Genomic DNA, 26,187 nt, shown 5'->3' on the forward strand with positions numbered 1-26,187 from the left:
GGGTCTTTTTGTCTCTGAATTCAATCACTGTAAATATCAGTATATTTTCCCACCCAGCCACCAGTAAAAGCCTTTGAACTTGCTGTCCAGCTATTGCATCATGTTCTTTTGATGTACTCTTATAATGGCAACATGTACATCAAAGGGTCTTTCAGCCACTGAATTCCATCATTGTAAATAACAGCACAGCTAATTGATCAACATATTTTCCCACTAAGCACGTGCCTGAAGCAGAACTGGCAAGTCTTTGAATTCTGCAGCCCACCTATTACATGCATATGGAGGACAGCAGCCTAAGTGATTTTCTTCGTCCCAAATAAAACAATTGGCATCCAAATATGCGCGATTAAGCGTTTCCGAGACTCTGTAACTGTAAGTACCATTTTTATAAGTCTTTGTTATGACTCAGTTGGGATTCAAACCTGCAACCTCCTGCATCCATGGCAGATGCTCTAACCACTAACCCACCAGCAGTCTTTTAACTTACTAAGATGAACCCTCATGAAATGTCTTATGGTTCCAGGAAAACAGTATTATACAGTAGATAGAACACCAATGTAGATTATAGTTAACTAAATGCAAAAAACATAAACCAGCAAAATGTCAAATGTAGGTCACAGTGATGTTTTTTTATGGGAGCAGTATTAATAGGGATACATACAATCATCTAGCTTGATGATTCTAGCTTGATAAGTAGACTTAAAACACAAACTTTAACCAAAGTCAGTAAAGCATGAAATATTTTTTACCTGCGACCCACTTCTGGGGTAAAGGTGCAGTATTAATCAACATACATCCCAACAACCAAATTTTATGAATATTAGTATAACAGCTATACTGGGTGCAAAAACCTATTTTTTATGAGCTAAACAAAATTAACCTAAGCCATTATAATGGGAAATGTAGGTCACAGTGCCCCTCTTTTGTGATAAGAGTATGGAATTACAAAAGATGCATACAATCATCAAATTAAATGATTCTAGCATAAAGAGAGCTTGAGAAAGAAACTTAAAACAATATTTAATCAGAGTCAGTAATGCATGAAATATAGGTCACAGTGACCTACATTTACATTTTATGAAGTGTGTGTGTGTGTGTGATTTGGATCTTTAACATAGCTTTAACAATTTTTCAGTCATATCGCTATGATGTCTGCAGTGTGGCAGTTTATAGTGAGTGATGTCTATCACTGGGGCATCATGTCACAGACATGTAGCATGATGTCCCACCCAGTCACATTATCCTGACACCAGTCTGACCAGTCCTAACACTAACCTCTTAATGCTGAGCACCAAGTGGGGCAGCTGTTAGTACCATTATTGTAAGTCTTTGGTACGACTTTGCCAGGGATCGAACACACAACCTTTCGCATCCAAGGCGGATGCTCCAACCACTAGGCCACTGGAGTGATTTAATTTATTAAGTATTCAAAATTCATCCCCTCATGAACATGAATGAATCTACGTATAAGAGTTTATATAGGGTGGAAAAAAAACAGTAAATCAAAACTTGATCAAAATATTTGACCCCAGTAAAATGTGAAATGCATTTCAGTGACCTTTCTTTATAGTAAGGGTATCTACTAACAGATTCATACAATCATTTAGTTTGATGATTCAATCATGAGCAGAGCTAGAGAAATAACTGTAACTACACACACTCAAAGTCAGTGAAACACAAAATATAGGTCAAAGTGACCTACATTTGTAATGAGGGTGTAGTACTCATCAAGTCATCTGGCTACTTGTGCTACCAGTTGTACTCAGTTGTAAGTTGAGTCAAACTTCAAACAACAAAGATCCTGATCTGCTGTATCACAAAGCACCTGCAGATCAGGGTCTGTGTTTTTTGTTCTACCAATTACTCCTAGCAAACTGCACAGACCCAGATCTGCCAGTGCAACTTATAAGCGAGTATATACAATATTATATTTAGCTTCAAGTTCACTAACTTGGTCTTCACTGTCTGAAACTAGTGTGCAAGATGATTTATTTGCTTTAAATTCAGTCTCTTAAAACGAGCTTACTAAATGAATATGCAGAATTGAAAACACTGAGAAATAACATCGTAAAAGTTGTCAAAGCAGATGCAAGACGTTAGACCATCATACAAAGAAACAAATGAACAACATAATGTAAAGCATTACTTTAATGCATTGATGTCTTGACATAGGTAATAAAAGTAGCACCAAATTTACTGTATCAGGTTCAGTGCAAAGTTCTTACTCTTACATTTTATTTTCTAAGAAGGTCCTTATTTTCTCAAAGGCAGAAAAAGAAACAGGACTGTGTGGTAAATTCTGAAATACATGCAAGAGATAAAGACAATGACTAAAGTAAGCATGTATCAAAAGTAAGTTTTTCTTATGACAACAAATACATATGCAGTATGATTGATTGGTACATCAACATATTAAAGATGCAAGCATGAAGGCAATTAACAACCCTATAATAATAAGCAGCTAAACGAATAGTACTGTACAAGAATGCCTTTTCAATTTGGACAATTCTTGGAGGTTTACAAAAACAAGTGTACACATTACTGTCTGAAAACTGGTTGCTTTCCATAAATTTTCAATTTATGAAGAATTGTTCCCAGTATTATGACTTTTGTACTTGAATTGGTAAAACAAAATGTGTGCTAAAATTAAATATGGGCTATTTTAATATTATTGCACCAAAAGTTCAACTTGACAACAAAATAAATCTATAGGAAAAGTACAAGAAACTACAACACCATTCCTACATCAGGATGTACGACTGAAATGTTTGCAAACTTATAAAGTTAATAAAATTTATTACTGAACATTTTATAAAACCCTGCAATGAAAACTCAAATAAATGCATGAAAATGGTGCATTACTGGTATTTATGCAAGCCCCACCTTTATTTCTTCATTAAAATCCATCCACACATATTCAGAAAATTCAGCTCTTTTCTTAAAATATACTTGGATGAACTAGTATGTAATAGTAAAGGATGATAAAACAAAAACAATTTTACATCAAGGGCCTTAACTCTGTCATAGAAAAAGCAAAACAGACAAAGCTTTAATAAAAATAAGCAGCAAACTAAGGTGATAAAACAGGGGAGATAATAAATGTGTACAGGAAAAATGATATCACAACCATTATGTGTGCACTTATTCCCACTCAATTATAACGGTGAATTTATTTTACATGTAATCTACATTACCCTAAAGGAACACATACTGCTTGGCATTAGGCAATGTACATTTAAGAACACAGGCATTCAATGGATTCTACATGTTTTGGTCAGAAATATATAATTTTGCTTCATGTAAGTGTGTGCTAAACCTGCAAAATATTTGCTGGCCTGTAAGTCAATACTTTTTGACCAGGAAGTCTGGGATTCATCTTGTATTCCAAATTGACTTACATGTGGATATTATCATTCAAATTGCTTCACTGTGTGTCATGTAATATTTCCTATGTAAGAAAAAAAATGTTTTTCCAAAGTATGAGAAAAATGTATAAAAACAAAACATTATTAATTTGGGGAAGTTGTCATTTATGAAAAAATATAGGACCCACCATTGAGAAGGATTTTAAAATATCTGCATGATCGTCAGTATCAAAATCATCTGGATCTGATGTAATTGCACTAAAGCAGCAAGCACTGGTAACTTATGTTGTCTAAATTAGAATAGACAATTTAGGAAAATGAATAATTCTATATAAATATTCTGAATATTTAAAAATAAATTATATATCTTTGAAACTGAAGAAGTATGGTATATATTTTTACAGTTTACTATTTGCTATTATATTACAGTTTTCTCTCTGACAAAAGCTTTAGCTAAACGGGGCAGGAAGGTACAAAATTGCATGAAGATGGTCTTATGTTTGGTGTTTAGGCTCTAATAAACAGTAACAAAAGAAAGAATGAAAACAACAAGCTTTGAAAAATATAACAAATAATTTATTTCCCTGGATAAACACTGTAAAAATGAAAATATAAGAACTTACGGTTTTAAGAATCAAATCCAAAAATAATCCAACAATAATCCACAAATTACATTTTAGAAGTCCTAGTAATGAAATGTTCTAATGAATTCAAGTCCCAATGAAAAATCCAAATGGAAGGTAATTATGTATACTGTAGCCAGTATGGTGCTGTAATGTCTATAGTTTTTTTGTTATTCCACAGACAATAATATTCCAGTGTTTGAATTTTTGAATAAAATTTAAAGAAATGTCTTTGTCCAAGAATTCTGTATGAGCACTCAAATATTTCCAGGAAAGAGAATTATCTTTTAGAATTCAAATAATTTTAATACAAATTAAAACATAACTCCAAACTGGTCACAAACACCTTATCTCCCAGTGTTTAGAAGCCTGGAAATTTAATTTCTTTATAGATAAAGGTTATACACTAACTTGAGATGCAAAACAGATACCTGGATGAGGGTCAACTCTCCAGAGTTTTGAGAACAGCATAGAAATATTTACGTCTAAAATCACGTAGTCCCAGTCAGCCTCAATTTCACTATTATCATTCCCACATTATGAATGAATAATATAAAAAAAAAGAAGTTGTTTACTTAATTCTCAATCAAGGTCAGGAACTAGGTCAGCATAAGATACAAAGTTCAGTGTTTACAACTAACAGTCAGGTCAAACTAATTTCTGGAAAATATAAAATTGCTAGTAAACAAAATTACATTACTTTGACATGTAATGAAATTAAAAATAACAAGATTTTAAAGCTTTACAAACAATTAAATCAAATATACATAACAGACAGACACAAATCTCTCTCTCTCTCTCAAAAACAGAACTGGAAAAAACAAGTTAGCATCAGTGATGCAATTTCCCAGTTGCTGGTAATCTGGAATATCATAACTAATACCATTAATATTCACAAAACCAGAAGTTATTTGTGAAAAAGAATAAGCAAATGTATTAATCTGGCCTCGTCTTATACTCCACATTGACTTATAAATGGATAAATGTTGGATATTTGCAAAATTAGTTAATTTGACTTGCACTCTGTATCGACTTATAGGCCGGCAAATACGGATCTGCAAAACAGTCATAATTGTATGTATCCATACATACAGTATTTTCCCATGATAACACCTATCAAGACCACTCATAAAAGATTTGATAAAATGTACTGAAGGGCTTATTATCAATTAGTAAATATTTGCCAAAATGTTATCATTAAGCATGAGTTTTTCTTTAGATAAATATAAAAGACAAGTGTACTCATATATACTCTTAATAAAAGACAAGTATACACATGTATATTCTAAATAAAAGACAAGTATACCCATGTATACGCTATATAAAAGACAAGTGTACCCATATCTCCTCTAAATAAAAGACCAATAAAATAATTATTTTATATGTTGCTGCTGTTGAAGGGTTTAATGCCATTTTTCAGCACAAGATAGACTATACATGGTGGCCAGTATAAATGGTGGAACAAGAACCCGAGAAAACCCCAGAACAAACCACCGACCCACGAGAAGCTACTGGCAACATTTCTCACATACCCACATTGGCAGAGCCCAAGACTCAAACCCACACAGACAGAGGTGAGATGGCAGTAATCTGCAACATTTAGTGCTTTAGACCACTCTGCCACTTGGGGCCCCTTGTTTACAAGTTACAAATGTTATAAATATATCATTACTCAGAAGAATGTAATAAATAAAATATTCTAAACAGTACACAGAAAGTCAAAAGTCAATATGGCAGTGATCCGTAACGGTGAGCACTTTAAACTACTATGCCACTTGTGGCCTTTTGTCTTATATACATCTTTTATATAAAAGATGTCTCTTACTTAAAGTGTGTACAATACATGATGTTCCTAGTAAAAGCTTATATGAAGCGAAATTGCAAATTATTAATCTAACATGACTCTAAATACTAAACACCTGCTCAAAACCACCCACAAAGTTTTCTTCTTCAACAAACAGGTTCAATACAATCTTCCAGTTCACAAATAATCAGCATGCAGAATGAAGATGAGATTTACCTTTGAAAGTTAAGATTTATCTCAAAGTCTGGACACTTCATAAAACTGGAAGAGGCATATGAAGTTGAGGCAAATAAAAATACTGTTAAAAAAATTCAATTGAATACAACAAGTGGTTGTGTAGTTATAAAGTTGTCAAAACTTCAACAAAAATGAGGTCAGTGATGCCTTCATTGTTAAACATGTCACATCCACAGAGTAAAGGAGACCTACAAATCATTATCTGTAAATGCTGGCTTGACTAAAAAGAATTTACTATGTATACTGAGGTATAGGTTGAGTCCATCTACAAACAACTCAGACCCTAATCTGCGATTACATAATGTGCCAGAAGACCAGGGTCTATGTTTTCTGTTTTATTAATTACTCCTAACAAACTGCAAAGACCCAGATCTGCGGGTGTGGGATTTGGGTGGGTGTAGTTTGCACTTGGAGTTAACTTACAATCAGGTAAATACGGTAATCGTGGCACATTATGCAGTTAACTTGTAATCAGGTAAATACGGTAATTGCAATGGTGGATCTTGAGCTGTACAGCTTGCATGGTGGCCAGTGTATTTGGTGGAAGAACTACTGACCCATGGGAAGTTACTGGCAAGCTTCAACACATACCCACATTGAGCTGTGACTCAAACTTAGACCACTTGATCACACGAGGCCCTGACTACGGCACAGAGCTATCATTGCGTATACAGCACTGTGTGGGTGGTACCTTCCAATTATAGATATATGAATTTCTGTATTTACTCTCCTGATTACAAAGTCTCCCAGTTTCTTTCAAATTAAAATGTAATGTTCTCATGTCTATTTCAGACTGTTTATGAGTCACTATATATACATTAAAACAACCTCTTGACCGGAATTCTGTATTAAAACGAGGATCGTGAACACGTGTTATATCAAGAGGCCCAAGCCAGGTTCCAACTGATACATCCTCGCTTTTATAGACTTTCAAAACATTGGAATTTATCACAATGTAATGAACAAGATCACTGGATAGAACATAACCACCACCGACTGCATATGGAAGATATCTGTCACATAAAAACCAGTCTTTCTCTTGCCACTTGCCTTTTGTTTTGATGTGTGCACGACCATCAAAGAAACCCCAGTACAATCGGTTTTTAGGTTTTGACTTAAATTCTTCCAACAGAACACTGACTCGAACAAAAGTATCTTCATCTCCTTTGAAGAGAAACTGAAAATCAACATTTTTGTCTATCCATTTAAAACTCTCAATCAGTTTTTCAGTTAAAGATGTATATGACTCATTAAAAAATTGCAACATCAGCAAATCATTGTGATAATCATTTTCTTCATTGAGTAATATTTTACCATCTGTAGCCAGATCTCCAACTCCAATTACAAATTTCAGGATCACTTTTTTTGGTAGAGAATTTGCCCATGTCTCCCTTATGACAGCTCGATTCTGTTTATTTCCTGGGACAGACATAATAATAATAATAAGGAATGTTGATATTTTTTGGGCTGGGATGAATAACTGTTTATTCCAATTCCCAAGTTCTTCATCCTCTAGCCCATCTTCGTGTAGAGCACTGTATGTCTTATCTTCACAAGGCATATTACAAAATGACATAAAAATTAACACGGTAAGTGTTAAGAAAATTCCGCATATGAAGATGGTTGAAAAATGGTGACTCAATCTTCGTTCCAGGATGATACTGCGTCTCACCATGATAAAGATGGCTGGAGTTTCAATGCGCTTTATACTTGCTGATTTGACATGGCTTGTCACCCACCTTCTGTTGTTCTTACATTAAGAATGTTCACTGAAAATAAATTATAAACATTGCAAATTCATCATCTTAACCAAAGTTATTTACTTTCTCAAATTAGATAAAACAAATTCTTAAAAACAATTATATCATTCCAGGACAGGACATGAAATGACACATCAAATTAAAACTAAAATTTTGCTTTATAAACAGAAGAGCTCCTAAGGTCAGGGCTCAATTTCAAGGTAGAGCAATCTCAATTTTTGAAGGGACTTTGGCTGTAATAATAATGAAATAAATATTTTATATATTTTGTGAAAGAAATTTTTTAAATAAGTTTGAACTAAATTCATGAAAGTTAACTGTTGTTATCAGTTATTTTATAAATCAGAATGAAACATTCCACTGAGTGTAATGCATTTTGGCCCCAAAGAATGTCTGACTAAGTGAATGACTCGTATCCCTATTTAGCCATTGTGTTGACTGCTCTGTTACTCATCATGGTTACTGAATTACCATATCTACATTGATTTCTCCATGAAGAAAAGTTTAAAATCGGGGTACAGCTTTGCAAAACCAGAGTAATGTTAAATGTAGGATGGCCACTATGGTCAGATGAATACATTCTTCATTCAGAACTGCAAATTGCAATAATTGTGTTTTAGTAAAAACATGTCTCACACAACTCTCTCTTACTCCAGTAATGGTGACAGTAAGCTATTTTTCTAAACGTTTATGCATTTTCTCTACCAATGCTGTGCTAAAAGATAGCAGCATGAAACCTGCCACAATTATTACCGAGACTTTAACAAAGATGGAACAGATCAAGTGCATAAGGGTCAAAGGTCAAATGGTAAAATGCTTGCTAATTTTTCTGACACCAGCATATACAATATACATAAATCAGCTTTGTCATAATATTTCCTCACTTTTATTGTACATGAATTAAAGAATTTTACAAATTATTTTACTTTTATTTAATCCAGCAGTTTTAAATTTAAACTGATCCTATATCTATGTCCTACGACTCTGAATTCCCCCATCAGCAATTATATTTCATGCATAATGCTGCCCCATGACATGCTGTACAAGAAAGAATTAGCATAATAAGCAAATCTTTGGACATCCCAAACAATGTCAACTTGTTGGCATTTCCAGCTGGAGTTTCTTTGGTAATGCAGTTGTCATGTCTGCATGGGCTAGTCTATGTTTTCAAGCAAGAGATGTGATGTAGTTTCCTGTCTTTGATAATTTCAATATTTTCGTAATATTTAGAATGACATCTCTTTGAACACATATACAAGAGTTCCTCCTTTTACTTGTTCAATTTTAATTTTGAAATATTAATACTATACCCTGAAAATATTGGGCACAGATGACGCAATTATTACTGCAATAGGCTGTTCTACAATGCAGAAGGTCAGTAAGCAGTTTGTCTGCTAGTTTACGTTATGAGCTTCTGTTTGGTTTGCAGTGCCACTAAGTTGACAATGTTTGGGACCCCCTGGTGAGAATCAGGTCAGAAATTATATTTTGATGAATGAAATGACTAAGTTTGTGAATTTTTTATATCCTTGCTGCTTTATGTTTGTAAAATCAGTGGGGGAGGTACAAACAGGATGGTGTGTGAATACTATAGAAAGCTCGCATTAAAAAAACAAAATACATGTACATTTTTTAAAACGAAATACTCAAAAAGGCATATGTATAATGATTTGTATTTGTTTGAATAAAAATAAAAAAGCGAAATAGTGATTTTGATACGATTTACGTTCTACCTATGTAGCACAATTAATGCAATGACGTCAACATTCGTCTTAATTAATATTTTGGTAAAAACGTATATTTCTGCTTTTTAGTTTTTTCTCTAGTCCAACAATGTGAGACGTATAGCCTGGTATTTATTTATGTTGTTTTAGACGGACTACGGTCTTTCCACAGGAACTCGTATCATTGCTTACAATTTATCTGTCATGCATGTATTATATGATAATATTATATTATTATATGGTACATGTACGATTGATACTTAAATTGTAAGCTACGATACGCGCCTCTGTGTCTTTCAAGTTACTGGTACCACACGAGTCTGATGTTTTATCAATAAAGTACGGCGAAATCTCTGACAACATGAAATCACCTTATCGGTAATATTCATTTACATTACCGATAAGGTGCTTTCATTTTGTCAGAGATTTTGTCCTACTTTATTGATAAAACATGAGACACCAGTGCTGGTACTTTAGCAACTGAGTTTGTCAAGAAGGCTAAAATAAATATTTTGTAGCACAAATATTGATACGGTTGCTATTAGAACTCATCCACTTTATCAGCGACGGTCTTCTTCACGGGAAGGAGCTATTTATATATATATATGTGTTTACCTCACACACGGCAAAATTAACTACCAGTACTTTAAGTTGTCCGCTCTCACTCTGTGGACAGACCTTGACTTTAACATCTTCAGGATTCATTGTTTCAAGATAAGCATCTAAATAACCACAATCTTCGGTGTAGACTTAGAAATATATATTACATAGCAACATCCTACACTAGATCGCTTTTGATCTATCGGATTAGGATTCAAACTCTGTCGTCCAGGCAGAACAGTGGAGATCTGAATTTAATCAGGTTGTGCATGTAGGTATAAAATCTTAAAAGAACTCATGTTTGAAGAAAAGAATTTTTGGGCAATAAGACTTCTTTTTGCGGAAAGGACTTTTTGTCCAAAAAGGAGCCCCCCCATAAGAAAAAAAGTCTGACTTTACATCCCCGTTTGTTTGTACCCCGTACCGATTTCAAAAACGAGAAAGTTTAATGTGATGAAAAGTGCACAGAACTAAGTCAACTGAATCATTGATTTATAATTTCTAAACTGACTGTGACCAGAATGGACTTATGCTGGCATCCCGTGCACCATGTCATGCTTAACGGACTTTCCATACTAACACGGCGCCATATTGCATACACTATAGGCTAGTTTATTTCCATCAGACAAAACAATGACGTAGTTCATCCTGTTCGGTAACTGCTGAATAATTGCGTAAATTACATAACGTTGAGAATTTCGAATTATATCCCTCTGCATATATGAACATAGAACTTAAACCGCTTGTTAAATCCACATGAAAAGCAAATTTGTAGTTGTCATTATTTACCTTTGCTTGATTCGACATTGTAAATATCGGAAGCAGACGACTTATGTATGTACATCTGGAGTCATGATACACCCCTTTGCTGAAATGGACTTGTACAGAAATTGGAAATGGATCCGAGCATGTCCGTCAATTACACTGAAAACTTCCGTTAAGCATGAAACGCGCATAAGATAAAGTGTTAGGGCCACTCTACTCGGAATCAGTTTAGAAATTATAAATCAATGAATGAATTGACTAAGTTCTTTGCACTCTTTATCACATTAAATTTTCATTATTAAAATCGGTAGGGGGGTACAAACAAATGGGTTTGTATTATCAGACTTTATAAAAGTTTCACGAATGCTAATACGAATGATTTAAAATGACATATTTTTAGAATCAACGAAGTAGAGAGAAAAAATCACAACTAATTTCTCTCTCTCTCTCTCTCTCTCTCTCTCTCTCTCTCTCTCTTTATTATTTACCGAGTTTGTTTATGAGACTAAATGAGTTTAATAATGTTTAATTTGGCTATGAAGATCTATATGCACGAATATAACTATTGCAGTCTTCAAAAGGATGCTTTGTGTTAAAATACTATAGAGGATTGTTGCTACAAAAATGACTTCTCGTATACAAAATAGACCCTTTATAATAAAAATCTTAAAATGGCTTTTTTGACTGAAAAAGGATTTCTCGACTGAAAGAAAGATTTCCAGCGCACAAAATCGGACCTAAAACATAACATACTTTGTATTTAATAATGAACTAGAGTAAGCAAACCAATTCATACAAAAAGGACCGTTTATATTAAAACTAATGGGACTTCTGTGTTGCAAAAAGGATTTGCCCGTGTACAAACAGAACACTACTAACGACTTGAAACAATATATTTATTGTAATATGTGAAACTGACTAAACATTTTTTTATTTTAATGAAATGAAAATGGATATAAATATATTAGTCATCAATAATATTTTGTATATATAATTTATATTAATGTATTTATCGTAGGAAATGACAAGATAATTGAAATGTATAAATACTGCTGCCTTCATTTCACGAAATCATTATCATGTTTATGTATATGTGATCGTTTGTGGTGACAGAGCACTATGTACAAATGAATATAAATTTATACATAATTCGAGTGTGTAAGATAAGTTTTGATTGTTGGAACATATTAGATACATATTTGAAGCAAGTAAATGTTATATATCTTATGACTATTTTGTCTTTACACACCCTTAACAATTTTCCTTTGCCCATTACCCTATAATAGTTACCTGCTTCAAACCAATATAAAACACGGAAGATTTATATTTATAAATAAAAAGTCCTGATTGCAGTCCGAAGTTCCTTTATTCATATTCGCTATACATTGAACAGTACTTTTAGTTAATTTCATTTTTATTTGCATAATCAATATATCACTGTGCTACATAAAGACTGTTAGCACATCAGCATTATTCCAGATTATTGGTACATCAGCACATTCAAGATTATAATTCATTCAAAACACCACTCGAATTCATTCGGAATACTCTATACTTTTTGACTTGTGAGATAACTTTTAGGACTTTTTGGGATTTAATTCACAATATACTGTAAGTTCTATTTAAATTTTCACTTTGTATTCAAGGCAAATAAATCGTGTGTGTGTGTGATTTGGATTGGTAACGTAACTTTTAATTTTTTTAGTCATATCGCTACGATGTTTGCGGTGTGAGAGTTTATAATGATTTATAGAACTGGGGCGTCATGCTGCAGACATGTAACATCATGTCCCACCCAGTCACTTTAGCCTGGTACCAGGCCGACCAGTCCTGACACTAACCTATTAATGCGCTGAGCGCATAACGCGGCAGCTGTTAGTACCATATTTATAAGTTGCTGGTATGACTCGGCTGGGGTTTGAACCCGCAACTTCCCGCATCCGAGGCAGTCGCACTAACTACTTAGGCCATCGGAGCGTTCCGCAACATAGAAAAGAGCCTGTCAAGCAATCAACATGTAAGAAGAAGATGAGTGCCTCCCAAGTATGACGATCTGACCAGTCTCTTTTGGAAGCGGAGGATGCAGCCATAGCTCTAGGGTAGTTTGGAAAAGTCACTAGTAGACATTCACCAAGAAAAAAATAATTTATACATCTTTAATATTAATTTCATGGTGCAACAAAAACACTAAAATTTAAGAATATGTTAATGTTTTTTTTTTCTCTTAAAATCAGTAATATGCGTCTTTGGCATAGTTAGCCACTACATGTTTCCAAGTGTCCGATCCAAGACATTTCCAATAAAGTGGAAATTCTGTTGGCATATCGAACTTGACACACACACACATACACACACACACGCATACACATACTTATTGGCACGTACGAAAAGCATATAAGGTGAGACGAATTTTTTCTTCACGCAGAAGTAGAGAAGTGGTATTCGTCATTAATCGCAACACTTTCAATACAATGAGTGTTTTGATTGTCATATCTTTACATACACTGGTAATAAATTTTCCACAACAGATTCTGCCAGCGAACGAAATCCACGAAATTCATCCGCTAACACACATAGGCACGACACTTTATCGCCAGTTGAAATTGAGAGCATCGTTGGAACTAGTTCATTTAAAAGTAGTTGGTAATATGCTAATTCTTAGATTGTGTCAGTGAGTTCCTTCCACGGAATTCGGCGTAACACTGATGACCGAAGAGATTCTTACAACGTGTTCGCAAAAGATGCTCGTCACGCGTTGGCACGACAATTTTCTTTCTGACTACGACAGCGCTTTCTTCAATCAGCCTTTTCTCATAGTATTAAGATACTACTGTTACAAGTACGCAACACTTGCTCTCGCTAAATACCTGCGAGCGGCTCCTTTCAAATATTTGGACCTTTTCACGTCTGGAATTGGTTGGCAAAAGCGAGGCAAAACAACATAAAACATTTATTCTTCTTTGATTCGTGATTATCGATGTGTTTGTGGTGTCCAGAGTGGTTTGTGAGTGCATGGATGACATCCGTAGATGGAAAAGTACAGAATACCTTTCGATGGTATATCGAACTAGACAGATGCTAGGTCTTACTTGAAGCTGACTAGTTCATTAGAATGTGATTTCCAAAATCACACAAACTCTAGCCGTCACAACAGCGGGGATTAAACACATCAAATCTTGGCTGTTATTAATCTGGACATACTTCGTCGGTTGTCGGAAGCTGGTCCAGCAGTAAAACTTTTCCACTACTCGAAGGAAGTGAAACGTGAATGAGCTCTTTGGTCGGTCATATCAATTTCATAATTTGATTTTTGGACGTGTTTAATTTTGTCCTAGGTTTTAGAAGAGGTTAATTATACAAGTGTACTAAATTCGATCCTGATAGATTTCAAACTGTTGTGAGTGATGGACAGTGACAAACGATCTTGATCTTTAGAGTGGCACTGTCGTTTCAGCTCCTGAAACAGAGACTCCAAAAACTCGCTGATAAAGACAGTTGCTTTCTCTGCTGAGATATGAAACTTAAAGTCTTAAATCCGACCATGTAAGTGTAGGTAGTCGTTCCAAACACCGTGAAGTTACTTTGTGAGTAGCTTAGATGTGAATACAATTTTCATTGGCAACCGAACGACTTTATCTAATGGCAGATTTGAACTAGCTCGGTCTTAGGGGAGAGGAGGTACATAACTGGTGTTGGAAGTAGTGAATGGGGATCTTATAGGGTCTATGGGACTTATCATTAAAAATACCCTTGGGAACATATAGGGTCTATGTAAATTTAACATGGAGAAAAATCGTGGGAACATATAGGGTCTATGGGAATTAACATGGCCAAAAACCCTGGGACAATATAGGGTCTATGTAAATTTAACATGGCCAAAAAAACCCTGGGACTGTATAGGGTCTATGTAAAATTGAAATAGGGAGGGTCTCTATTTTTTTTTTTAAAAAAAATAAAAAATAAAATAAAAAAAGGGGTAGGCAATTCAAAGGCTATCTCTTTTCGAGAAATATGGGGGCCCTGAAAAGGGCCTTTGGGTTTTCTTCTTCTTCTAATTTCTTCTTTTTCTCCACCAAGTTCTTATTTTATCTCCTACACTCTTCTTCCCTTTCTTTTTTTTCTTCTCCTCCTCTTCTTTCTTCTTCTCTTCCTCCTCTTCTTTCTTCCTCTTTTCATTTTCTTCTTCTTTTTCAATTTTTTCGTTCCATTTGCGTATTCTTATTCTTTCCTCTTCATCCTCCTTCTCCTCCTTTATCTCTTTCATGACACCACTAATCTTGTCCTTTGCTTTTCTTAAGTTATTAATTTCCATCTTTACACGATGGGGACTATAGGAATAATGGTCTTCAACGAGTCTTATTAGCATCTGTTCCATTATTCCTAAGTTGTCTAAAACGTCTTGCAAGGTTTGTATTTTGTCCATTTGGTTTGACGCCATCTTCTTTTTATTCTTTGCAGAATGGTTTGAACAACGAACACTGTGGGTTCTTATAGTGAAAGCGCGGACGTGAAGGAAAACATCCCCCTAATAACATAAAATTGATCTTACCTAGATCATGACCTAACATCGCGCGTACGTGAAGGAAAACATCCCCCTACTTTCTCATTTCATATAACCACAACTATACTCTCTACATACGCTAAGAATCAATAAATAAACCCATAATCTACTATTCACACAAAGTTACTTCACCATTTACAAACACAAACTTACTTCAACATTTACAAACACAAACACACACACAATCACATACACTTTCACTATTAAAAAAGAGTTAGTGTTTATTTTCACACTACTCTACCTACACACATTGGCAAATCGATCGTTATTTCTTTTCTAGAGTATTGGGTAGCCCTGAAAAGGGCTGTTGGTTTTTTTTAAACTCCAGATGCACCTATCTAATGGTTGCACCTTCCTGGCCTTGCGCCACACACGCATCTTCTTCCCCAGTCTTCTTTCACCTTTCTTCTGGGGAGCGCAGAGGGAGGATGATTCGCTTCAACACCCCAATCCTCTGTCTCGGGAATATTGAACGACATCCTCTCTTCTCTTTTCTTTTCCTCTTCTTCCCTCTCTCTTCTCTCCTCCTCTTCTTTCTTCATTCTTGCTTCTTCTACGATAGCCTCCGCTGATAGTTCGTTTACTATGCGCCTGGCATATTCCAGGTGCATCTGGAGTTCTAACAGTTTCACTATTCTGCTATTCATTCTTGTGTTGATCAATCAACAAGGGTAGTTGGACTGCCGAGCGAGTTTCAATTTATACTGAAAGCGCGGACGTGATGGAAAACATCCCCCTAAAAACATAAAATTCATCTTACCTAGATCATAACCAAAAAAAAAAAAACAACAACAACGCGCGGACCTAAAAGAAACACTCACTCACTTTTTATGCTACCCATCACTATTTTAAAATTTTTTATAAATCACTTCAATAGACTATCCACATAAGCAAAGCAATCCAATCTAACCCCAAATATACACCTCAAACACCAAAAAAAGACATTATTTTAATCTACTATCCACACCAACCTACTTTATCACTTACAAACACAAACACACAAACACATACCCTGACATTTTTTTTTATAAAAGAGTTAGTGTTTATTTTCACACTACTCTACCTACACACATTGGCAAATGGATCATTATTTCTTTTCTAGAGTATTGGGTAGCCCTGAAAAGGGCTGTTTTTTTTGTTTTGCTATGGCATTCTTTTTTAGTTTCTAAGAATGCGATGTCCTCGGAGGATAGACTTTCTGGCGATAGGTCTGCTTCTTCGGAAAGAGAAGAAGAACTCTTTGGTGTCGATACGGCAATCGACAAAGCCTCTGTCAGCTTCAGGTTGCTGCTGTTGCTGCTGTCTCTGAAGTCTGTACTTCTCTGTCCATTCTTCTTTCTCCCTGTTCATTTCTTCTCTGAAGAGCTCTTCTATCAGGTCTTCAGTGATTTTTAACATTCTCACATTCTCTATTTCTTCTGGCTTCGGTATCAGACTGTGTCTGACCCTATGCAAATTCACGTAGGCTTCGTTGAGCTTAGCTAGTTTGGAGCACATCTTCGTAGGAGGATGAGTCGACAATGGATGGTTAGACTGGGAACAAACCGGTTCTTAAAGTCAAAGCGCGGACGTGAAGGAAAACATCCCCCACACGGTTTTTCGAGCCGCAACGTTCATGAGAGGGATAGTAAGAAATGAAAGAGCATCAATCCAACATTCTTATAGCTAAACAAAAGACAAAAGCATTTTTTCAAAACACAACATTTTTTATTCAAAAATCACTTAACACTAAACAACAACTCTAACATTTTTAACAATAATCCAACACTATAACATCAAACAATTTTTTCAAATCACAAACATTTTTTTCTCATTTTACAACCTACTTTAAACAGGGCTGACAACGTTGTGAATGAAATTGTGATTTCCACTGTTGGAAATCATTAGGCCATTGATGGACACTACGTTTCCTAGCTTGAGACAAAAGATAAGCATAATGGTCACAAAACCATCGATCTACTTTCACATCGTTTCTAGCAGAAGAACGAGGATCGAAATGAGTCACTAAATGTTCTAAGGAATAGCCCAGGCTGCGATGATGCAGAAAATACACACAGTACTGTCCACACACCAAGGAATCTGTGCCTTGTAATTTCACATTATTGAATCGGGTGGTTTGAGCATTTCTTCTCATAAAGTCGATGATATCGTCTTCCAAAGGGGGCAATCCGTACGAATCGAAATATTCCACACATCCTTCTTGAGGAAAGTAGACGGCTACCCAGTGGGTTCCTGGGAGATGACTGTCGTCCGTGTTGATCACGTAAGCTTGATGGTCTTTAGGTTTGCGATGAGGGAGTTCATCTTTAGCACAGACGACAGGATTCCAAGAAGCCGTATACGAACTGTGGTTCAAAAGGTAATAAAGTTCCCAGGTATCCATTGTTTTGTGTTTTCTTCTTCACAGGTAATAATAAGTCGTCAATTCGATCCTGACTTTTTGCTTGAAAATGTCTGACGAATAAACGGTTATTCGTTCTGTTTCCTCACTCTGATTCAGGAGAGCTTCGATACGATGGATCTCTTGAGTGGTTAATGGTGGACAAGAATGTTCACGCAAGTCTTTATACCACTGGTGCAACACGTCTTTGTTCGAGATGAGACTCCAAGCTTCGTCCAGATACTCGTCCAATTTTTCTTCTTGACTTAACATTAGGCATTTATCGTGTTGAATTTGACTGGGATGATCGTTTTGACATCCATAGCAATTTTTCTTGATCAATTCCGTCATTTTATCAACCAAGTGTTTGGCAAAACAGGAGACTAAATGGGCTTCTTGTTCTGGCCATCTCGACTTCATTATGATCACTTCTTCTTCTTCCACAGTCTCCTCACATTTCATGTCCAAAGTTTCTCCACTAGGTAAAGAGGGATAACAGTCTTCCATGACTTCTAGTAATCTAGAATGACTTCTCTCAAACTGTTGATTTCTATGGTATTGTCAAATTCTGCATACAGGATGACGTTCACTGTGTGATCTGGAGGTGGATTTGCAAACTGAAGTTCCACACGAATCTGGCCTGATTTTATAGGGTGGAAATGTCCCTCGTCGCTGCCTTGGTCTGGAGTGAAATCAAAACCCCACAAAGCATAGCCTCCTGCATAATCGTCGTACGAAATACCGTGACTGGTGTTGGTTCCTAACTGTCCCGTGGCTTCGTACAGGGACAAGTACGATCTCAAATAATTCTTTGCGACACCAAAGTTGGGCTCAAAGGGTCGGGTACACAAGGTCTTGCCATCGCGACTGACTTCGATCTTGGACACATTGTAATGTTGAAACTCAAAAGGATTTTGATCGTGGGTTCCGTTGAAGGCTGAATTCCTGACGATACCAACAATCAAACGTTTGGGTAACTGTCCTTGGAACAGATGATCTTCGATCATAGATCGCTGTCCAGCAGGAATGGTGAACGTTTTCACTTCTACGCGTCGTATCGGATACTTGGCAGTCGTTCTGCTCAACGTCTGACTGACGTCGTTTCCCACTTTAGGTAACACTTCCACACGACGCACGTAAAGTCGGGCTTCTTGAATGATAGTTTTGTATTCGTTGGCATGGGCCATCAAATGGAAAGTGGCACTGCTACGATTCAGTCTCAGACGGATATCCACCCCGTTGAGCAAATACTTTTCTTGTAACCACATGTCCAAATGCAAACGATCCATCAGTTCTAAACTTCGCCCTTGCAGAATTTTCTTACGACGGTCGTTAAACCCCACATTGTGAGGATTGTCATCTTCTGTCAGGACTGTGTCGCTAAACGTGCCTACACCTGCTGTGTCAGGTTTCCATACCACGCAAGCATCCAGATGAGTATTCTTGGCTTCTTCTCCGTACGTCAAGAGATTTTCCAAGTAGGCACGATATGGGTAAGTATCCATGCTGCTGCTGACCAGTTTGTTATTCAAGTACAAGTCCACTTCGCTAAATAAGGAATGCATGAAATTGTTGACAGGAGCTACTCTAGCATCGCCTCTTGGATTGGTGTTGTCCGTTTTGATCACTTTCACTTTCAAATACAGGTAACTGTTATTCAGATCGATGTAATCTTCGGGTTGTCCTTTGATTTCAAACTCGATGGGAGCTGATTCCGTCAAAGAGGAGACGGGATGAAATTCCACCCACTGGGATTCTTGCATGGTCATCATGGTGGGGGGCATGGCAAACAGGTCCAGTTCCGTCTTGGAACAAGCGCAAGACTCTCGGTACATCATTTTTTTCTCTTTCTCAATAATCGAAAACGTCTAAGTCTCGAACGGTTCTTCTTTTCTTGTCCTTTCTCGCTTGAAGTCTGGTGAAAGGGTGTTTTCTTCGTCGTCTCTTTCTGCCTTGTCCTTGCTGAATGCCTGACTCGGTAGCGTGCAGGGCATTTATAGGTGTGTCTCGTCGGCCTAAAATGTCTTTACCCGTTTGCAGCAAGACATTTTTGCCTGCCCTCATGAAGGCTTCTTTAGGGTTTTGTTTGTCGATGATGACATTTTGGAGAAATTCTTTGCCTTGCGTCAGTGCCGCATCTTTCAAGGCGTGCAATCCGCGTGTCACCATCGGTTTCAACACCGGGGCCACCGAACGAAAGGCTGATTTTAACATGTCTCCTAAACCGTGTCCTCGCTGTTGAGCAACCCCTCGGTACACTGGATACATGACTTACTTACGAATCGTGAGAGAACCGTTTTCGAAAATGGAGTTTCACCGTGACTTTTCCTTTGGTGAATGGAATATTTTGTCCCAAATCTCCTTTTATAGTAATGTTGACCGTGTCCAAATACGACTTGCTGACAGGCAAATAGTGAGGATGGACAAATTCGCGGTGGACGTGATAAGTGTTTCCACCTTCCTCGTCAGCGTTCGTGGCAGAATCCACTTTGAAAGGAATGACACGCAGTAACGGTACAGAGGTGTGTCCCACCACGTTATACTCCACCACATCGGAGTACACAAACATCAAATTCAGTCCTTGGTTCAGTTCTACCGGGGCACGAAATAACTTGCTAAAAGACTCGTTGTCGTAAACGATGGGTGATTCGTTTTTCTTCATCATGGCCATTCTCATGTCCATGTCTCCGCCCAACATGTCAAACAATTCAGGACAAAATAAAATGGACAGGATTTTACTCCCGTCAAATTTCATCAAGAAGCGACGAGCTGTTTTGTGGTATTCCATGGTGACACTTTTTTTGACACTTTCCAAAGCTTTCAGAAACACGACATTAAACCTGGAGGTAATGGTGCTCACCAAATGTTGACCACTAAAATAATACCCTGGGGGAATGAACAAGTGATAGGTGGTGTACTTTTGATTTTTTGTGCCAGGGGTTTTCTTGTCATATTTGCCATAGGTATCCAAGTACTGTTGCAATTGTTCGTCATGAACTTCCACATCAAAAACATTTTGATTGGGAAGGACATTGAGGACTTTGGTCGGGTGAATCATTTCCACTAAAGCCACTTCCCAATGGGCTTCGTGATCTAAGGGGATGGTCTGAGGTAATTTGGCCGTGTAACAGCACAACGTGTTGTGGGGAAACACCTCCATGGAACTGTCACTGGGTAAGGTTAAGTAAAATTGGTTTTGGTGACTCATAATTCCAGAGTTCTGTGGCTGTCCGAGGGGTTATTAATGGACGTCAGAGGCGTGTGTCCGCCCAAAATGGGGTTCTGATTGTGGTTGGAGTGGTGACTGGCACTGGCACTGGACACAACGTTCCCGTTCGAGGAGAATTTCAGGGAGGGATTGGGAAGCAGGTAACCGATGCAACTGCTCAATAAAATGGTCCACAATTGTTTGTCTCCTTGTTGCAAACTCAAATTGGCAATGGCTGCCCCGATGACACAATACACCACGAAGATTTGGCAGAAAAAGACGATTTGCGTTTTAGGCACACGTTCTCCACACCACACCCACAAGGGTTGTTTTTGTAAATCTTGCACAGAAGAACTGGGTGAAGAAGGACTGGTCGACGTAGCTGCGCCTGCTGTGTGAAAGGGCATGATGGTCACTTCTTCTTTTTATAGTCGATGACTTGCGAAGCGTCGATCCAAGAATCGAAACTGGGTGGATATCCTTTCCAACGTACTTTGACTTCTTTGACACGTCGTTTGCCCACTTTACGGGTTCTGCGTTCGAGAATGCTTTCGATGTCGTACACGTCGTCTTCTTTTTTGGTCACACGTTGTAACTCGGGCAAATAAAACGTTCCTTTGAGCACTTCTCCGTTCATGTCTTCCAATTTATAGACGGCAGGATGACGGCCATGCACTCGTCCAGTGACGCGAAACAATTCGGTCGTCCAGTTAGGTAAGTAACCTTTGTCGAAAGTGCGTTTGGTTTTGCCAATGCGCACCCAATCTCCTACGGCCAACACTCCACTTTTCTTGGGGACAGCCCTCGTCGGGGACGTACCAAACAGACGCTCAAACACCAGCACTTCGTTGTCGGGAGTCACGTCTTGCGGGGCACGTCCGATGCTTCGATGGTAAGATTGGTTGTACGCTTGCACCAGGTGCGGTAAGATGTCGATGTACTTCAGAGTGTGGTGATGCGTAAAATATTTCCACATGCGTTCTTTCAAAGTGCGTTGAAAACGTTCCACGATGCTGGCTTTGGTTTCGGGATTCTCGGTGGTAAAAAAATGAATGTCACGTTTCTTTAATTCTTTTGGAAAGCTTGGTTCAGAAATTCGGTGCCTTTGTCCGTTTGCCATCGAAGAGGGTGACGACCGCTTTGTTTCAACACCCGTTGCAGGGCTCGCACTAACTCGCTGCTGGATTTGGAAGTCAAGGGCACGACCCAGGCAAATTTGGAAAAGACGTCGATGACACAAAACAAATATTTGTAGCCACGATTGTAGCTGGCCAAGTGAGAGACATCGGCTAAATCGGCTTGCCATTGATGATCGATGCCTTCCACTCGGGTGCGACTTCTGGCAAACTTGCGTCGAATGGGTTTGTGTAAAGTGTAGGTAGCTTGTTCTTGTAACCATCGTTGCACTTGAGGTAAACGGAGACTTTTCAGTCGAGTTTTGGCAGCACGATACAATTTTTGAACTCCTGCGTAACCTGCAGGATGGGAGGGATCGTAGTAAATGCTGGCTAAGACTTTTTCCATTTTTTGTGTTGGTTGGTGTGTTAATAAGACACCCACTCTTGGAGGATGCTACTCTTTTTCTCTTGGGGTACTTTCTTGGATTGCAATGCTTTGCGTGTGCGGCCGGCAATAGGTGTCGAAGAGGAGAAGGATGTCTGAGCGGGGGATATCGGTTCTTGTTTCACTTCTGTCTTCACTTCTGTCTTCACTTTCTTTTTCTCTTGTGAGGAAGAAGGGGTGGCCATCATCTTTTTAATCCATCCAATTCTGGAGGTAGGTGGTGTTGTTAACTTGCGTACTTTTTCTAGTGGAGTTTGAAACCCTTCCTCTTCTTCTCCTTTTTCTGTCTTGGTCACGGGTACTGGTGGTACTGGTGATGGTGCTGGACTTTTCATCAAGGTCTTAAAATCTTTCAAAGTGGGTAGAGCTGTTTCGTCTAAAGCTTTCTGGTGAAAGAGTTGCAGTCGTTGCAAGAGTTGACCGTACTTTTGCGATTTTTCTGTTTCGGACAAATCTTGGCGATCCATCAAGGACTGCAATTCGTGTTGTAACTGGGACATCTCGCTCAAATTGGGATTGGGAGGTAAATGCGGGGTGCGTTGTTCTTGCCACCGATGGTATTCCATCCATCGTTTGTAAGGCACTAAAGCTAGTTTTCGTCCTTCCATGGGGTTGTCAGGGGTCGATTCTGAGATCTTGGGACTTTCGAAGGCCTTTTTATCTTGCTCCCACCAGTCCTCCCAACATGGTTCCCAAGACTCCTTTCAGTATGGGGCCTAGCAAGAGAGGCAAAATGCCTCCACGTTGCACTAACATCTTCTTTTTTTGACGAATGGGAATTTTCTTTCGAACCATTTGGCGAAGAACGTGACGATGTTTGCTTAAGCATTGTTTCTCGTGTTTGGACAAAGGGATCGTGCCTTTCAAAACGTTCAAACAACATTCGCACACGGTATCGATGACCTCTTTGGAGGCTGTTTGAATGAGTTTTTTTCGTAGGGGTGGAGAAGCTTTGGACAGGACAGATAACAGGTCCCCATGTTTGGCTAAACGTGGTGACAGTCCTTTCCTTTTCTTTCCTTGGGGTTTTCTGGAGGGTGACATCTTTGAGTCTTTCGGAGCACCTAAAAAACACTGATACCCTACTCGGTCACAGGCCTTTTTTATACTGGAACGCGTCGCCACTGATTGTCTTTACGGCGTATCAGTTTGAGGACAGGCATGACACGTCGTGCAGGGGTACGTAACGGACTAAGTCGAGCCAGTTCTTGCTTGGACAAATCCAGTAAACTTTGTAACATGCCCGATCTTTCATGGACTTTGATTTTGGGAGAAGGTACTTTGTGAGCAGCAGCCACTGCCACTAAATTGGAGGGTCCTGCCACTGGGGAAGTTCTTTTGGGGGTCATCAACGGAGAAGTTCTTGGTGTGATCAACGTCTCCAAGTACTCTTCAGTTCCTGGTGACATCAACGGAGAAGTGGATAAACGTGAGGCTGCCGGAGACGCAGTCACCGCTGTGGCAGGTCGTGGTTTGCGAGTGTAAGGTTGCGTCCTGGCCGAAGTGCCTCTCTTGCGACTAGTTTTCTTCTGTGGACTTTTCTTTTTCTGAGGACTTTTTCTCTGTTTCTTTTTCTGGGGGCTTCTTTTCTTTTTCCGGGGTGGTGGTGTCTGGTAAGAGGAGGGTCCTGCCACTGGAGAAGTTATTCTTCTTGGGGACCTGGTCTTTTTCTTTTTCTTCTTGGGGCTTCGTTGGACTTTTGTCTTGGGGATAACTTTGGGGGCATTAGGATCCCATCTTAAGAGTGAGCGAATGATGACCCCTCCTAGAGTACCGCTCCCTCCAGGTTTCAAAATGATTTGTTTTTTGGTTTGAGTGTCGATGCGGGGATCAGCCAGTTGGACCAAAGCGACTTTGTTTCGATCGAAAAAGCGTTTGGTTTGATGAGGAATCTGAATGATTCCTTGGAGTAATTGACGTGCCGTCACCGTGAACCATCGTAAGACTTCTTTGAGACTAGCTTCTAAGACACGAGCTCGTGTTTGTGGATCTTTTTCTCGACTGATGCCATACAAGGCACGAATCAATTTGACGGGAAGATGAGACTGAAGGGACGTCATGTTCACACTGTGTGAGACAGACGAAAAAGGGTCTGAGGTTTTTATAGATTTTTTCATGGGGAGTGAAATGAAGTCGAGGACGGAGACGTGTACAGGACAGGCCCTCCGTCTTGGCACCAGTGTTGAAACAAGTGGGTACGAAATCGCAAATCCTCGGGGGTCGTAGGTTTCAAATCGACGAGTAAATAGGCGTGTGGTGTTTGAGTGGCATCGTCGTACGCCTGAGTCAGCCAAGGCGTTCTTAACTGTTTGGCTAAGACTTGCACTTGCGATTTATCTCGAGGGTTTTTAAACAAGACCACGTAATGAGCATTGAGACTGATGGTGCGATGGGCTTTACTTTGTTGAAACAAATTTTGGGTGATGTAAACGACACTGGCATTACGGTGATGCCCTTTGCGCGTGAACCACAATTTAATTTCTTCTTCGTCTTCTCCTAACATGTCGTCGAAAATGACCAAATGGGTTTGACGGGAGTCAGAGACGATGCCGTCGTCTTCTTTAGGAATGCCTTCCACAAACACGATGGAATCGCCTTGACTTTCTCGCAAGAGGTTGTACGCCGATTGCCACTCTTTGTAACACCACACGATCCGTTGAGGTGGCCGATCGATCAAATGATGTTTATGTTCGATCAAACGTTTGACGAATTCGGTTTTGCCTGAACCGCTAGGTCCAGCAATGAGCATGTTAAAGGGATGGCGAAGATACAAAGCCTCCCAACTGGCACGATCTAAGTGTTCGTCGATGACTTTGACAGTAGAGGAAGAGGGAGCAGAGACAGCAGAGGTAGCCATGGTGTGAGAAATGTCACTTGTGACACAAAAACAAACAAGACAAGAGTTTATATACTTTTTCAGAACACGTTTATTGAATGTTTTTTTTCAAACATGAATACGAAAGACAAAAATACATAAAAGCCAAAGGCTTAAGTACAAGGATAAAAGGCACATGATAACTATGAACGTGGAATAAACACAAGTGTCTGTACAACATGTTTTGGGTAATGTTCTAACCAGTTCTATAGTAGGGGGTAAGGTCACACAAGTGTCGTCCCGAAAGGGTCTTTCAGGTCTGTCCACGACAGTCCTGTCCTGAGTGACGGGTTCTTCTGGCACCGTCACTAACACGGGTTGAAAAGTAACTTTTTCCTTGAACAACTCTCGTGCATACTGGGCCACTTCTTGGGTCCAAGCCTCAAAAGCCCATTCTTTCCAGGCACGGACATCTGTCCAATGGGGATGTAAGTCACAAGCTACACACACATCGTCATACACGTCTTGGGTAGCTAAAAGTTGACGAATCTTTTTTTCCTGTTGAGGTTGAGAAGTATCCAGATGAAAACGCAAGGCTTTGAGCAAAAGGAGTTTTTCGTGACCATTTAAGGCCATGGAGGTGGTAAGTACTGATCGTAAAGAGTCCACAAAGAATCGGCTGGTAAACGAAATCCCAGAAAACAAGTCACTAAGACACACACCACTTGTCGTCCCAAATTGAATGGATACAGTTCTTGTAATAATTGATGGTAATGATCCAC

General features: G+C 38.5%; 2 protein-coding genes across 2 annotated transcripts in view; one reads left to right on the forward strand and one right to left on the reverse strand.

The window, feature by feature from the left end:
* Window positions 1-2,133: 2,133 nt before the first annotated feature.
* LOC149782016 (beta-1,3-galactosyltransferase 6-like) lies at window positions 2,134-10,211 on the reverse strand. The gene is made up of 2 exons (XM_089933419.1): window positions 10,129-10,211; window positions 2,134-7,798 (listed from the first exon to the last, which is right to left on the reverse strand). The coding sequence occupies exon 2, from the start codon at window positions 7,702-7,704 to the stop codon at window positions 6,673-6,675; it is 1,032 nt and encodes a 343-aa protein (XP_089789545.1). The 5' UTR covers window positions 7,705-7,798; window positions 10,129-10,211; the 3' UTR covers window positions 2,134-6,672.
* Window positions 10,212-10,298: 87 nt separating this feature from the next.
* LOC149782017 (ubiquitin-conjugating enzyme E2 J2-like) overlaps window positions 10,299-26,187 on the forward strand; it is a 60,346-nt gene continuing 44,457 nt past the window's right edge. Inside the window, exon 1 of the mRNA XM_089933421.1 lies at window positions 10,299-10,384. The gene's annotated coding sequence lies outside the window, so the exon portion shown is untranslated. The remainder of the gene's footprint in view (window positions 10,385-26,187) is intronic.

Source organism: Sinohyriopsis cumingii, chromosome 15 (assembly GCF_028554795.1).
Source record: "Sinohyriopsis cumingii isolate HCF-2022 chromosome 15, ASM2855479v2, whole genome shotgun sequence".
NCBI lineage: Eukaryota > Metazoa > Mollusca > Bivalvia > Unionida > Unionidae > Sinohyriopsis > Sinohyriopsis cumingii.

Excerpts from the sequence above, each read along its gene's own strand:
- LOC149782016 (XM_089933419.1), bottom strand. The coding sequence starts at position 7,704 with ATGGTGAGACGCAGTATCATCCTGGAACGAAGATTGAGTCACCATTTT.